General features: G+C 34.8%; 1 protein-coding gene across 1 annotated transcript in view; it reads left to right on the plus strand.

Moving 5' to 3' along the window:
• Positions 1 to 12,971, plus strand: part of NDST4 (N-deacetylase and N-sulfotransferase 4) — a 309,699-nt gene that overhangs the window by 219,286 nt on the left and 77,442 nt on the right. The window contains exons 7-8 of the mRNA XM_037509533.2: positions 9,446 to 9,631; positions 11,482 to 11,610. Coding sequence (XP_037365430.2) covers positions 9,446 to 9,631; positions 11,482 to 11,610 — 315 coding nt within the window. The remainder of the gene's footprint in view (positions 1 to 9,445; positions 9,632 to 11,481; positions 11,611 to 12,971) is intronic.

The following is a 12,971-nucleotide window of genomic DNA, read 5'->3' on the forward strand; positions in this document are numbered from 1 at the left end:
GGGTCTTGTCACCTTCCAATTTGCTGAACTCATTCACTAATCCAAGAATTTTTAGTGATTTCCGCGGTGAAGTCTATATACAATATCATATCATATATAAATAAGAACTTTTTTCCTCTTCTTTTCTAATTTGTGTATCCTTATTTAAATTTTATTGCCCAATTTCCCTAGCTAGAGCTTCATTATAAGGTTGTACAGAAATGGCAAGTGCAAATATTCCTACCTTATCCCTGATCCCAGAAGAAAAGCATGATATTCATTGTGAGTTTTTAAAGATGATGTTCATTGTGAGTTTTTCACTGATACTTATTTTCAAGTTGAAGAAATTCTTGCTTATTCCTATTCAGTTGAAATATTTTTGTCATGAAAGGGTCTTGGATATGTGACATGATGTTTTGGTGTCTATTGAATTGATTTGCTTTTCCTCTTTGTTTTATGGTCCATATGCATATGAACTCTTTAATCTTCCTAATTGTTTCCCAGTTAAGTTAAAAAATGTTCAAATATGCCTTCCATTGTGAAAAAGTAACTCCCTCTCTCACTCTCTTCTCTTCTTGTACTCATCTTGACCAGGATGCAAAAATTAATGAGATGCTGCTTATACTCAGGGATTTTACTGCAATATAAGAAAATGACATTTCAGGTTTTTGAAAGAAACACACAGATCACAGTACAGCCACAAATGAGACAATGGTTATGCACAAAGAGAAAAAGAAAATAAAAAATGGGACAGATGTTGAGATAGCAGTACTTATGATACATGAGCAGTGTACATGAGGGAAAAGGTGTGAGGGAGCATCTAAGCTGAGGGAGCAGTGTGCAGAAACGCAGAAGTTATTGTCCAAAATAACATGTTCCACTTTTCTAATAAGATAAATATTGTTTCAGCAACAACCTGTCTTGTGTCAGGAAACTATTGCTTGTTTGTTTTTGATGGTTCATGTACAAAGAGTAGGTTTTACATTTTTAAAGGGTTGTGAAATCAAATAAACAAAAAAGCATGTGACAATGCTTTTTGTCACATGCAAAAAGCAAAACAGGTGGCAAAGCCTAAAATATTTACGATGTGGCCCTTTAGAGAAAATGTCTGCCTAGCATTGACCTACCTACATAATGACCCCAAGATAGGGGTGTCAAATTAGAACCATAATGCACAATATTTCAAGAATCCTTAATGGACACCCATCTAACAGTGATTATTGGTAACCTAATGTGTCCAAATTTCTGAAACATAAAATACATTTCTGAGAATCCTTACCTTTACAAATCTTGTAGAGGAGAATAAGGTGTACAGGGAAGAAAGAAACTGAGAAGCTTGGACTGGGCTATTAGGAGACTATAATAGTGAGGAACCCTGGTGGGGTTAGACTATGCAGGGAATTCTCCCCCTGGGTGCTTGTGGCTTGGAGACCCTTCATTCAGTCGTATCACCTTTGCTGAAAGCTCTGATTTGAAACATCAATTCTCAGGATTCTCATATTACCTCCCCATGTTCCTAATTAATGTATTCTCATTTGTTGCTCTCCTGTATCCTCCTTAATCATTGTTCTTGTTTGTGTTTTCTGCATAGTATTTGAAGTGAGTTGCTTAGCAACAGGGCATGGGGATTCTTACTTCTGCACTCTCATTTCAGAGTACAGATGTCTTTACTCCTGCATCATCATTTCTTCCTTGCTGAACGAATCCAAAGTGTACTTGTGGAGCCCAAGTGTCTAGCTAAGGGACTGATTACTCGGTTTTGGACAGAAGTCATTTAGTATAGTTCTGACCAATCTGATGAAAACATATGTCACGGCATGGGGCTTTCAGGAAAGCACGAGGAAAAAAGGTTAAATCAGTTGATGCCTGCCATCTGCCCCTGACCTTTGTGCCTTTCTCTTGCCTCATATAACATCCTCTTCATTGGAACTAAGGCGTCCATTGATAAACGATAGAAGGAGGGCCAACAGAATTGGAGACTTTATGTCTGCCACTCTTAAACTTCCGAAGCAACTATTTATCTCCAGGTTCCCCACTAGTCAAGAGAAATAAACTTTTCTCTATTTTATCAGAGTGTTTTCTGTTTTTATTTTTGTTTTCCTGGTACAAGGTTTGACCCTATTCCCTATCCACTCCTTTTTTCATTGCATTTTTTTTTCTCTTGAACAATTGTGAAATTTACCTTCACTCAAATTGCCCCATTGTTTAAAATGTATAGACTCTCCAAAGGAATATTTCCATAGAATAACCTTATCATAAAGTCTGACACTATAAAAAGTGTTGATGGTGAGATTTTATGCCTACTTATCGATCAATTATTCGATAGTCATTTTCTGAGTAGGTTCTTAGAGTGGTCAATAGCAGAATTAACTTTTCACTGACAGATTTTAATTTCATTGCTTAAATGAACAAAGTTGCTTTTAATTACTAAATGAATATGAAATAAGCAAGAAATGAAGTTTTCAAGATTTTATTTAACCCTGCTATATTGGGCATACTCTGGTCAACTTGAATTAGCCATCATAAATATTAGTTTCCGCAAAGTTTTTTTTTTTTTCTTTTTTTGCCTTTTTCAATTTGAGAAATTCTTTCTGTTTGGTAGTTTCCTTTATTCTTTACCTATCGTGGCTAGATATTTTTATCATTTCATCCCATGATTACTGCTTTCTAGTTGACACATCAGTTCCCTGCAGTCATTTCTGCAGTAACCTAAGCAATATGAGAATATGAGAAATTGTTTCCAAACATGTTGACAGGGTAGAGAGCTAAAGCTAGTTAATAATATAGGAAAACTGGAGAGTTTGAAGTGAAGTTGCATTAAGATAAGAACTGTGTTGATACTTCAACTTGAGGATATGATACCACCTTAACATGATCAAAACAAAATGTAAAATAGTGTTTTGCTATGATTTTAGTTTGAAACATGTCAGCATGTCTACATAAATAAATAATGATTTAATCATCTGCATGAGCACTTGCTTAAGTGATAATAACTATTTTTTAAATATAGAAACTACTATTAACATAAACTTACTTTATTTGATGAAATTTAACCTAATTCACATGACTAAAGGTTCCACAAAACTGAAACAATTACCAATATGAATCATTTTAGCACTTAGAGAAGTCACAGGATGCCGCAGAAGCACAAAATGTAATAGCACCTTGTACTTTGGGGATGGCTGAAAGAATTGATAACTAAAGTGATGGTTCATGCCTACACCAAATGTTTAAAGCATTTTTCCATTAATGCATTAAGCTGACATTAGAGGAAAAAATGACTCCTAAGGGAAATCTCAGTTTGACTCAAAAATAATATTGGAAATATATTCCATTGCTCTGAGAAAGTAGTAGTTTATGCAAATTTATTTCTGCAAAGTGATGTGTTTAAATTAGTAATTCCAGCCCATCAGCTATATATTTTTGGAAACATCCAAAAGGTTTGAGAATGCGTTAAAAAAAAAAGCAGAAAATGAAGGCATTCTAGCCAACTTCAGAAAGGGCTGGTTGATCTCCTAGACTTTTCTACCACCACCATCACTATGATTACTACTACTACCACTAATACTACACCTACACAAACACTCACACACACAAACACACCTAGCCATCCCATCTAAACCAGTGTTTTAGCATATAAACATAGGCAATCGTGTAAAAGATTTAAAAAAAAATAATGTACTGTGTATAAATAGCCAAGGTACTAAAAATGAAGGCATGCTAAGAAAATGCTGTTATAATTATTGAGATAAAATTACAAATGGACATTTTGTGAAATTGGTGTGATTGTAGTAAGGGGAATTATTTTGAGTACTTTCATTTTACATGTTTCCATCTATAGGAACTATAGGTAGGAATGAGGTCATAATGAAATGGATAATGATTTTCCTGTTTCCATTTGATGCATATAACATTTTTAAGATTCTTTGATGTTATCATGTCTTCCAAGTTAATGACATTGTCAGAAGTTCTAAATACTTAATGTTTGATACCATTGCTCTTATTGCTGGATTAAATTTCAAAGTAGGTCTTTGAATCCAGAAGATGCAGTATTATAGGGAAAGGTACTGAAATGCAGTTCTGGCATTTCCTGAGATATTTTGATACCACATATTTGTGTTTCCCCCTCTTCTAAAGTCCTTGCTTTCCTCCATAACTTAGCCCCTTATATATAATACAATTTACTTATTACATAATCTTGATTTCACCTCCCACTAAAATCTAAACTTTCTGATGATTGGGATTGATTTATTTTGTTCCCTGCTCTATCTTCACATGTTAAAATGTTTCCAGATGCACCATAGGCACAAAATAAATAGGTCAGATAAAGGAAATTAATGAACCACAATGTGTTGAGCATTTTGATTATCAATAAAGTAAGAATTCTGACCACAAAAAGTTAGCAATACAAGTGCCTAACCAAACACACTTCATACAATGTGGGGGAACACTTAGTTTTTCTGTAAGTTCCTTTTAAGCAGTAAAGTAGACACGCTACAGGATCAAGAATATTAAAAGGATATGTCTCAATTGCCCAAAATAGCTCTACTTAGGATCGGAAAGTTCAACGCCATCGAAGAAATGCCATTGTTGTGCTATTTCCTTTTCAAAAGAAAAATCCATTTGTGACACAGAGCTCTCCAGAGATGTGTCACCATTTACTAGACTTCAGTCCAAAAAGTGCCAGGACTGACCCAACCAATTTCCAGGGTCACACAGTCATTGCTTTTATCACTTATAAAAACAGAAGAGATAATTTCAGTCCCCAAAACACAGTAGAAAATCGATGATCCTAAGATCATTCTCAAAGTTGACAATATGATTCCAAGCTCCTAATAAAAGCAAAAACAGATAATGAGATCTATTTTCTTTAGCACCAGTGTCACTCCCTAGAAGTTGTGTATTTAAAAGGGCAAATCAATACTTTAAGTTCAATAGGGTACTGTTTAATGCATTAGCTTTTTACCTCCAGTACATTTACTTGCAGTGATAATTTCATTTCCTTTCCCTTGTATTCATTTCTTAGAGATCCATGATTTTTTATTTAATAATATTTTAAATGTATCATTGCTTTTAAAAATATTTAAAAACATGTCTTGGATCTCTCCTGGTGGCGCAGGTGGTAGAGCACAGTGCTTTGAGGCAATCTGCAGCCTCTGCAGTGCGGGTTCAATCCTGGCGGCCAGGGAGATACCCACATGGCACGGCAGACCCCTCCTGTCCTGGCCGCTGCTCCACTCAGCAGTGTATTTCAGTCAATCTACCTGTTTTGTTCCCCACTCTGTCTCTGGTGAATCTTCTCACCCTCCCACGCATCTGGCATCTGGCCTGTACCCCAGTTCTTGTATGTAAAAATAAATAAATCTTAAAAAACGTGTCTTAAACCCCCTGTATCTATGCATAGTACTTGACATTGCCATGAATTCAGTAATAATTATCTCACTGTAGTTGTACTGAATTGTTTTCATGTATGTTTGATGTTTATTATTTAAAGACTTGTCTCCTATTTATTTTCTCTGTACACTAGATATTGGCTGCTCAGTCATAAAATTTAGTAATCATAGAACTTGATATTATCCAGGTTGACAAATAGGTGTGTTTGCTGTTTTGCCATGCATGAGTGAGTTTTCTTGGAGAAATATCGGACAGTTTTTAGCAAACTCTTCTTCTCTTTGTCTTTCCCTGGAATTCAAGCCACTGATATCTCACCTGAACCTCTTATAAATTTTATATTTATTAGGAAGGGAAAAGGAACATGGATATCAGTCAGGGTTCCATGCTAGAAACAGAAGCCACTTGGAGTTATTTTAAATAGGGAGAATTTTTATTCAGCAATTTAAGGCTTCCAAAAACTTTAGAAAGACTGATGAGCAAATTCTAGGTTATATTCCTCCCCTAGGGACTCACAGAGCCAGACAGACTTAGTTTCCTCAGGGAGTGACCGCTTCCGAGTTGGCCACTGCAACTCTGGCAGAAGCAATAAGCTTCACCTGCTTCCCTGAAAATGGGCCCCAAGTACTTCTTCAAAAAAGCCTCTTTTTTCACAATCTTATATATCAACAACGGAAGCCAAGATTTGCAAGATTTGAGCACCTGCTCATCTATTCTGAGTACTTCTTATTGGCTGGACCTTGTTTGCATCAGAAATGATAGCTAGAGAGGAGATTGAGAAATGTAAAATTTTTATGTATAACCTTCCCAAACAAAAATAGAGTAAATATGAGTTCATTTAAGAAGTATATATTAAAACCAGTTTTCTGTTGTCCATCAAGTGTTTCTAGTCATTAACTGGGAGGGAATAGCAAAAGCAAACTGTGAATTTAGAGGAATTGAGGTATGATTCTAGCCCTGCCATTTGTGAACATTGTCAAGTCGTTGGTCTTCTCTGAGCCTCAGTTCCACATTTGACAATAACATCCAGGCCATGACATTATAAGGATAATGTTTATGAGGATAATGTTAATAAATACCAGGTAGTAAGCAATTGCAAGCAGATATGATAAATAGGAATGATCAAAGAAACACTCAATGAAATCAAGCTGGTTCTGTTAGTACTTTAATGCTAGATATAGTTTATATTATTGCATTTTTTTGAAAATAGTGACTTTAATATAGTTGGTTAATTATCACATGATCTAATTTCCCAATAAAATGGGAATTTAATGTAACTGGGAAATTTAGATCAAGTTCTCCTGTAATTATTTGTAGTGACAATGTCATAATATCATAGAAAATCTGGGTCCTGTGAGAGACATTGCTTCAATTAAAAAAACATATTTGGCTTTCCTTATATTTCCTTATTTAGCTTATTCTGTCTTTTATGTCTAATTTATAGTTTTAACTGCTTCCTATATTCATATTAGAACTATCTTTCACATTTTGTAATTTTTGTGATTGTTTGTAAGTAGGTTAGCTCATATGATAGTCGACCAAGTCTCAGTGAAGAGGGTTTTAAATTCTGGACAGTAAAGAATGAAGATTTTTAGTTCAGAAGGCCCCTTGATAACAGAAAAAGAGTTACTAGGGAATTATTTTTCATTTTATGATATCATTTAGGTTGAAAAAGTATAAACTCATAATTATCCAGTGTGATTTACTATTTTGATTGAGTTCTGGTTGTCAGTGTGATAAGATGACCTTATGAGCAGTATAACATTGAGCCCCCAGAAATCAATAAATATAATAAAATCCTTTTACTGCCCCTTCCTTCCTGCTCACCAAATCAATTGCTTTTTACCTCCTGGTTTTTCATGAAAGTTCTACAATTTATTTTACTACCTGTCAAAAGTGAAATGTCTTTTTTTTTTTCTTTTCCTGAAGAGGTACTATTGTTTGGTATTTCAGTTCTTTTCACAATTTTATCTCTTTGTTTCTAAACATTCACATACTCATCTAGGATTCTTGACCCCAAATTTGGAATGAAATTACACTAACAGAGTTATTAATGAAGACTGGTAGGATTCAGACATTGATGACGTGTCATTATTAATACTGTGAGACAAAACCCTTACAAATCTCAATAGGAATTGTTTGAAAGAGTAATAAGAGCATAACACATTTTTCCCCTTCTCTTGTAAATCCAGAGGACTTTTCTAAGCAACAGTCACATAAATTCTGTTTACCAGACAGAATTTGGACACCAAGATCTCTCTCTTGAGAAAGTCCATCTACATTTCATATACAAGGCATCAGCCCTTGGCCCCAGGATGACCCTCATCCTCAAGAAGCTCTCTGATGATTCACTGGGCAACATGGAACTAACCAGATAGAACTAAGGCTTTTATAGGACTTATTCTCCAGTGATATATCAGGGTGAGATGAATTTCCTTCCCCCATTGGTATCTTCCAAGTAATTTTGTTACTGACTTTTTCAACCTCGCCTTGTAATGAAAATGCAAGCTCCTGAAAGAAGTATTTTTCTTCGACACATATCAAGAAATGCATTTTCCCCAGTGCCTAGCAAAAGACTCCAGCTCATTTTATGGCATTGATTTCATAATTCAGTCTTTCTACAGAGTCATTTATTGTAATAGATGTTGGAAAACACATGGTCTTATTGAAAGAGAGGGGAATTTGGCTATACAATGACAGTCATTCCATGAGAGAAAGACAGATGGAGACTTGTCAAGTATTTTGGGTCTTTCTTCTGAACTGAGTGTGGCTTATGACTTTGGCATTGTAGATGTGACCCACTTGCTGTTTTCTTATTATGCCAGACTGAATTATTTTCCTATGCTATATACCATGTAATAGAAAATAGAAATGGCAATTGTCAACATATGTATGTTCTGTTTATTGATTCAGTCAGCTTTCAGATATGACCATATATTGTCATTTATCAGCTCAATTGATGAGATTCAATTCTAAAAATAGTCTTTGAAAAGCAGATAAACATTAGAGGGAGAAATCTAAAGAAAACTGCAGATCTATATATAAAGTTCCTCACTATATAATACCATTTTTTATATCCTTGTCTTAAATTTATATACTTCCCTTTAGAGTTGACTGTTTACCCAAAGCAAGGAGTTCAAAGTGAAGTATATATTTTACAAATAAATTGAGTTGTTTAGGCTCAAAGCAAAGGAGAGAATCTTAATCATTACTTTTCCTTTTCCCTCTGTTTCCAAAACATCACTGAATCATACAGAGATTTGTCCCCTGACTTTTAATCTGACCACATTCATCTCCTTAGGTAACCCTGTTTCTTTAATTTGTATCACTGCAGTGGCTTCCTAATGTACAGCCTTGATTCATCCCCTTTCTACTTCCAGTCCATCTTGACTTATCACTAGACGCACAGAGCATAGTATCACTCTCTATACTCAGAGAGCTTTGATGCCTACATTATGCAAATAGAATTAATTCCAAATCACTTAGCTGGCAGGAAAAGCCCATCATTTTATCATTCATACTTCCTTTTCTGGTTCCTTTAACATGTATGTGTGCACATGTGCATGCACACACACACCCACTCATCATGCTCTCCCATCTTTCTCTTCAAGTGACTCTTTTTTAGTTGTCCCTCTCTCTCTCTTTCTCATCCATCTATATATATATATATATATATATATATATATATATATATGTCTATCTAGCTATCTAGCTAGATACATATAGATAGATATAGATATATTAGGTAGCTATCTAGCTAGATACATATAGATAGATATAGATATATTAGGAAGGGTAATGGTCTCTTCTCTTCTTACCCCCAAAATTTTTGTAGTCAAAATTCAAAATCAATCTGATCTGCGTACCACATGCCCACAGCATTTGACTGTGTCTCCCATACCATCAGAAAGAGAGACTATGATGAGCAGCTAAAACATAAGCACCCTATTATGTGAGATTTCATATTTCTCATACTTGGTGCAGAATCAATACATTGTAAGGCAGTGTTTGGGGAGCAGTTTCAGGTGAATTCAGTTTACCACACTCTGTATTGTGTTGTTTTGGTCTCTTTTAGGATCATGGAATACCTATCAACATGGGCTATGCAGTGGCACCCCATCACTCGGGCGTCTACCCAGTTCACATTCAACTGTATGCAGCTTGGAGGAAAGTCTGGGGTATTCAGGTCACCAGCACTGAAGAATATCCACATTTGAAACCTGCACGGTACCGAAAGGGCTTCATTCACAATAGCATCATGGTGAGCAGAGACTACCATGGGTACTGAAGTATTTTTATATCTATGTGTGAAGACAGGTTGTAAGCTGAAGCTGCATTCCATGAGTATCATGATTTATGATTTCTGAACTTGTGTGAGGTTACTGGTCATACATCAACACATTGTTTAATTATTGGCTTGCTTCATAAATGGTGGGGTGGTTTTGGCAAACCCAAGAAAAAGTTCAAGTTTTGGAAATGAGTTACATAGAGACCATCCATGCAGTTTCTGGATTGATGGTCTGTCTTGGTACACTAGACCTGTGGAGAGTGTCTCTGTATTTGTTTGGATGGTTTCATTGAGAGTTTTAAGGCAAAGGAGGGGTCTGTAGAGCAATAAAATACCTCTAAAATCACTACATTATCAAAAGACTCAATACCATATGAGAGCTGTTTATCCAATTAGTTTAACTTTCAGACACTCAAGAATATCTTAGACTACTATTCTTATTCATCTTTGTTTTCCTTGCATACCACAAAAACATGCATTAAGTAAAAAAATAATAATTCAAAGGAGTGGTTAATCAGTTGCTATAAATGAGAGTAAAAGCAAATGAATTTTAGATGGGAATTTATAATAATTCATTGAAATGTAAAAATTATATTATTCACTTTGCAATAAAAGAGCCCATCTCAAAATGACCATTCCTTCTTACAGTGCCTTAAGTTATATTTGCATCATCAGTTGCCTGCAACATAACCAGGGTTTACAACTGTGCTCTCTCCTTTAAATACTTCTGTTTTCTCAGTCCATTATTCAGTTTTCTATCAGAGTAATCTATCAATCACCTCTCTGTCTACCTATCATCTATATATTTACCTATTCAGCTATCCTTGACTACCTAAAGTCAAAGAAAAAACACTAGCACACTTGTGTTTCCTGAGCTAGTATTCAAAGTTCATTAATTATAAAACTGTAATTATTTTATTGTATATTGGTATTGGAAAATATAAAGAAGTCTCAGATTTAAATGGAGCCACTGATAATTCAAATAGTGGCTTTGACATCCATAGAAATTCAGGAGCCACACAAAGGATGGTTCTCATATAATTTCTAATCAGAGTAAGAGATTTCCCCTTTATTGGGTTACATGAGCATTCAGCACATCATGAAATAAAAACAGTCCTTTCAGCCAATATTACATGCATTCATTTACCTTGAATCTAATACAAGCTATTTTAAAAATTAAGAAAAGAATAAATAAAATTATAGTTTTGCTGCACAACTAGATGTACTTTTCCATTAGATTTTAAGTAATTTGTTATTCAAAATAAGTTTTGGGAATAAAATTACTTATTTGCCTTCTCTGCTGAACATTTAGATTTATAACAGAATTAACTACACAATGTGCCAGAAGCAATCATTAGATGATTTGACTACTACTGTGATTAAATTTTAAATTCAGAGTGTAGTAAAAACAAAACAAAGGGAGTGATGAAAACTGATTGTTTTGAATCTCAGGAACTGAGTGCCATGTAAGACTGTATTTCAGAAGCGAGGGCTATAATGGCCTAATATCATGAGAAATGCAACCTGGAGAATCTCTATTTTTGAATTGAATTAACCTTATGAAGGCTTTTATTTTTTCGCCAATCCTTTCATGCAAATCAGCCATTGTGTGAGATTTGCAGAACAGAGTGAAAATGTTCTAGCCTGTAGGTGCTATACTTTTGAGTTGATGACTCCCTGTGCATCTACATAATTACAGCAATGCAGTCAGTGACTACAATAAGATCTGATGACTCTAGCAACCAAGAAACTCCAATAGGAAATGATCATTTACAGGAATGTGATGAAACTCAATATTAAGTTACTTTCCTGCCCCTTCCCAGGTCCTCCCTCGACAGACCTGTGGGTTATTCACCCACACTATTTTCTACAAAGAGTATCCTGGTGGACCCCAAGAACTGGATAAAAGTATCCGAGGAGGTGAACTTTTCCTCACAATCCTTCTAAATCCAGTACGTATTTTACTTATGCCTTTTAAAGTCAGAATTTTCAAATCTATGTTTCATTTGTTCTATTGTCAACACTGATAAGAATGGCGGGTGAATACTAGTTTTACAAAAGAGAAAATAGACTGGACTCCAAGTTATACAGTTTCCTCATGATCTTTAATCAACGAAAACACAGATTTGTTCAGCATGTGTTGGATTTAACAGTTAAATTCAATACAACATCTCGATGTTGGCATCTCTCCTTGAAGTTTAGTAAAGACATATTAATAAGCAGTTGTTGAGCCAAAAAATTAGCATTCACAGTATCATCAGAGGTGCATATGTTGTCCATAAATTGAGTCTGCTCTTGGCTCAGGGTATCAGTAGGCAAACTCAGTCTCAATATGCTCACAGCACATAACTGCATTGAAAATATATAGCTATAAAAAATGAAAATATATAGCTATATATTACCTTTGTGTAGTAAGATCATCTGAGGCCTATTTTTAAAATCTCTACTAGTTTTACTTGGAATTAAAAATAGAAAATTTGATCATTTTTCTTTAATTCTGTCCTTTCATCTTTCAAAGCCATGCAATTTTAATGCCTGTTTATGTCTAAACAAGTAAGAAAAAAATATTAAAAAATCAAAAATAAATAAATAAAAGTCCAGAGGGTGGGAATGTATTTTCAGGAGGTAATCTTGGGACTGGTTCAGCTTTCTGAATTTTCTCCCATAAAGATTCCATTTCTGAGGTCTTAGAGAAGCATATCCTCTTATTCAGTGCCCACAAAATCATGAAATCATGTTTCATATGCTATGTCCACCTACCTTAATGTAGTACATTTTCATACTCAGAGAAGCATTAAGCTTTGAACAAAACCATAATTAAGTTGTCTATGGTAAAGCTCCAAGTGAATTTAAAATGAATTATTTGATAATTTATATATGCTGCAGTGTTTTGAATTCCTGAAGAAATTCTATCAAAATCTACATTGTGCAAAAATGAAAATTTGGACTTTGGATTGGAAAGGTAAAGAACTAGCAGTCAACATGCTTTGTCTAAGCATGAGTAATCAAAAAAAAAAAAAAAAACAAACTTCTCTTCAGATGGTATGTGTATTGAGAACAAAGACAATGTAAAGGTCTGTAGCGTTGAGTTGTCACTAAACTGGATACCAACTTAGATGCTCTAAGATCTTTCTCAAGAAACTATTTCTTGTTAAACTAGACAGTCTGCTCCAGTAACCTCTTTGGGGGAGTGAATAAGCACATCCAGATACCAACAGTGACTTCCCCTAAATCTCTTCCCCCAGGTCAGTTACTTTAGTTGTTTACTACCTACATGCCTGTCAGCCTCCTCATCAGTAATGAGATGGGTTTA

This window comes from Talpa occidentalis, unplaced genomic scaffold, assembly GCF_014898055.3.
Source record: "Talpa occidentalis isolate TD23 unplaced genomic scaffold, MPIMG_talOcc4v2.1 talOcc4.13, whole genome shotgun sequence".
In the NCBI taxonomy this organism is placed as follows: Eukaryota; Metazoa; Chordata; class Mammalia; order Eulipotyphla; family Talpidae; genus Talpa; species Talpa occidentalis.